Source organism: Pyxicephalus adspersus, unplaced genomic scaffold (assembly GCF_032062135.1).
Source record: "Pyxicephalus adspersus unplaced genomic scaffold, UCB_Pads_2.0 Sca3352, whole genome shotgun sequence".
NCBI lineage: Eukaryota > Metazoa > Chordata > Amphibia > Anura > Pyxicephalidae > Pyxicephalus > Pyxicephalus adspersus.
In genome coordinates, this window is record NW_027320358.1 from 1 (window position 1) to 3,000 (window position 3,000).

The following is a 3,000-nucleotide window of genomic DNA, read 5'->3' on the forward strand; positions in this document are numbered from 1 at the left end:
ATAGCAACACACTAGTGTGTGTGTGAGTAGGGCTCCAGGGCAGGGATGAATATTTGTACTGAGAAGTTAGATCATTTTTGGGTGTTTCCTTGCAAAAAAACTGTCACACCCTTTACCAATGCAGGGTACATGTGAGAGAAGGGTTATTAAGACACCTAATGGGCAGAGTTTGCACATATCATGCTGTCCTGATTCTTCATATGTTCCTTGGTGAAAGGACAAAGATTTAACATGCATGCAGAAAACGCGCAGCCTTTTCAATGTAGTACATTTTTTTTTAATTTTCAGTCACCCAACAGCCGTGTGGGGAAAATGGATTTTAGGGGTAACTTGGCATGTAAGGTTGTATATGACCAGAGAGATTTGTAATCTTAAAGGGAAAGTGCACTGTAAAAGGAAATAATGTCCTTTTACCACAAATTGCAATATAACGTAAGGCAGCACAGACACTGAGAACATGCTTTGTCCTGCCCTGTGCCAGACACTATTTTAGTACAGCTCTGATATTTATGGACAGGACTAAAACATCCATCACCATCCACAAGTAAACCCAGGCAACTCAAACTGAGCATAGGAAAACCTGTATGAGCTGATGAATTGCTAAAACTTTTCTAATTTGGAAACAAGCAGTCAGTTGCATGTTTTTCAATAATAGTCTGTTACATTTACTTAGCTTTGTGACTTTATTGCTTGTGTAATGCAGTAGGTAGCCTCATTGACTTATAGATAGACCTCGGAGAAAGTATTGTCAAGCTTGTCCTTTTTATCGATCGTCTTTATCTACAAATAGGTTCAAACACCTCCAGATCTCTTGCAGCATTTTAATAATGGCAAGCTTTGCACACACATATCGGCGTTTGGCTTGACCCAGACCTAACGGGTGACAAGTTTACTTTAGGCTTGATGTGTAAGTAGAGCAGAATGGCCCACCCACTGGGTGTCATATCAGAGCCAACTGTTCACATAAGCTCATAAGAACCTGTTGTCTTATATTGGGTTTTGCTGCCAAAGTAAAGTTACTGTTTAATCACATACAATGTATTACATTGGTGTAAAAGGTCAGAGTTCAAAAGTGTCATCTGCCACCTCCAAAAGAGTACAAAATATTCATCTGCATATTTACCATTTTTTTTATTTTTAGTCATAACCAATATAAAGAGAGAAACCTAAAAAATTACCTTTATTCTAGTGGTGCCTGGTAAAGGGGGATTAGCTAATGTGCACAATAACAGCATTAAAATTACTATTTAAATATTAAGTTTTTTTATATTACACATCTGCTGACTGTCTAGTTTCTAGATAGAGAGGGACATATTTATAAGGTTGTAAAGGTAATATTTTACTGCAGGTAAATGTACTGGGTTTTATACAGTAAATGATTCACCCCCAGTCACTGTCTGGTAGAGGTCATTACTAAAATATAGTAGTTCTTAACGCCTACTGTTTTTCAGGCTTTGTAGCCTCAGCAGAAAGTCAATATAAGCTGTGCTAACTTTACACTTTAATATTTTTGTATATATAAAAAAACAGATATAGGTAAAACAATGAGTAGGTGTGAAGTGTCCAGGATCTAATATTTTTTTAGTTTCTCCTTTTTTGTGCAACACATAGGTTTTTTCACACATCTAAAGTAATGATCATGACACAAGAGGCTTTGATTTCAATAGGACAGTAACCGTGGGGGGTGGCAGTGCCACACCTGATGATTTTCACTATTTTTGATTGAAAAATATTGCAAAGAGTTTGTGTAGCATTAGTTGTAAATTCTCTGTAAGATGTTTTATCTTAACTCGGATCACCCCTACAGGAACCAAGAGACTAGCTCATAGCTGCTACAGCACCAACAAGCTTGTTTTAACGCATTCAATGCCATGACAAGGGGTGCACTTTGTCAGCGAAGGGGTTAACAAATACGTAACTGAATACCAGTCATAGATGTTAGGATTTTTCTCAGGGGAGCCATTAAGCACACAGACATCTGGCATTTCACACTAGAAAAAAAAACACTAATAAATGAGGCAATGCCCTGTGCACCCTTAGTGTGGTAAACAAAAAGCAGGTCTTTAAGGAAACCTTGGTAGAAGAATATAGAGGCTGACATTTGTAACGTCTCATTAAATGCATTGTATAGGTAGCGCAAAGACCCCAGTGATAATGTCACGTTCTGATAGAGGGGAAAAGAGCCGCCAAGGAAGGTAAAGGATATAAGCATGGTGCATTTTACCTAGCTATGTTATAATAAGACTTATATGTATGGTAATTTGATAAATGTGAAATATTTTTGTCAGGAGTGCTTGAATGTTTTGAATGACTTTAAAATAACATGTCTGTTCCATTCTGTTTTAGAACCAAATCTGAAAATATGAGCAGCAACGAGTGCTTCAAGTGTGGTCGCTCTGGTCACTGGGCTAGGGAGTGCCCTACAGGTGGTGGACGTGGTCGAGGTGGTAGAGGCAGAGGACGTGGTGGATTCAACTCGTCAAGAGGTAACACTTTTGAGAGATGGAAGGCTTTGCTTTGGCTCTCTCTTCCCTGCTTTTAATCCCCTCTCCCCATTAACCTTTAATGCTTTTGCGGTTTTATTAATATACTTTTTTCTTCTCCTCCAATATAGGGTTCCAATTTATTTCTTCATCTCTTCCAGACATTTGTTATCGTTGTGGAGAGTCTGGCCATCTTGCTAAGGATTGTGACCTTCAAGAGGATGGTGAGTCAGTTGGCTTAGGCGCTATTTGCAGCAATCTTGGACTGTTTGCTCCAATTTTCTCTGCAATGGCTTATATGGTATTCTGTTGTGCTGAGACTGCAAAAGAATGTTCCTGGGCAGAGAAGCAGGAACATGGGCGTTAGGCAGTTTTGGAGGTGTTTGGCTAAAAATTGTCCTGTATGATACTGTAGTTTTCATTTTCCAGTCTGTATAAACTATTTCAGTTTAACTTGTGTATGGTAGAGTGGAAGGAATTTGCGGGCAGTTTCAAGCCTCATCTGCTATGCAAATTA

The 3,000-nt window shown here is 38.7% G+C and overlaps 1 protein-coding gene across 1 annotated transcript; it reads left to right on the plus strand.

The window, feature by feature from the left end:
• The first annotated feature begins 2,313 nt into the window (after positions 1–2,313).
• Positions 2,314–3,000, plus strand: LOC140321400 (CCHC-type zinc finger nucleic acid binding protein-like). The gene is made up of 2 exons (XM_072398174.1): positions 2,314–2,486; positions 2,615–3,000. Exons 1-2 carry the CDS (start codon positions 2,324–2,326, stop codon positions 2,848–2,850), a joined length of 399 nt encoding a protein of 132 aa, XP_072254275.1. The 5' UTR covers positions 2,314–2,323; the 3' UTR covers positions 2,851–3,000.

Bases quoted from the DNA above. Each gene is read 5' to 3' on its own strand.
- LOC140321400 (XM_072398174.1), top strand. From the start codon at position 2,324: ATGTCTGTTCCATTCTGTTTTAGAACCAAATCTGAAAATATGAGCAGC. The intron at 2,487-2,614 runs GTAACACTTTTG...CCTCCAATATAG, and splicing joins TGGATTCAACTCGTCAAGAG to GGTTCCAATTTATTTCTTCA.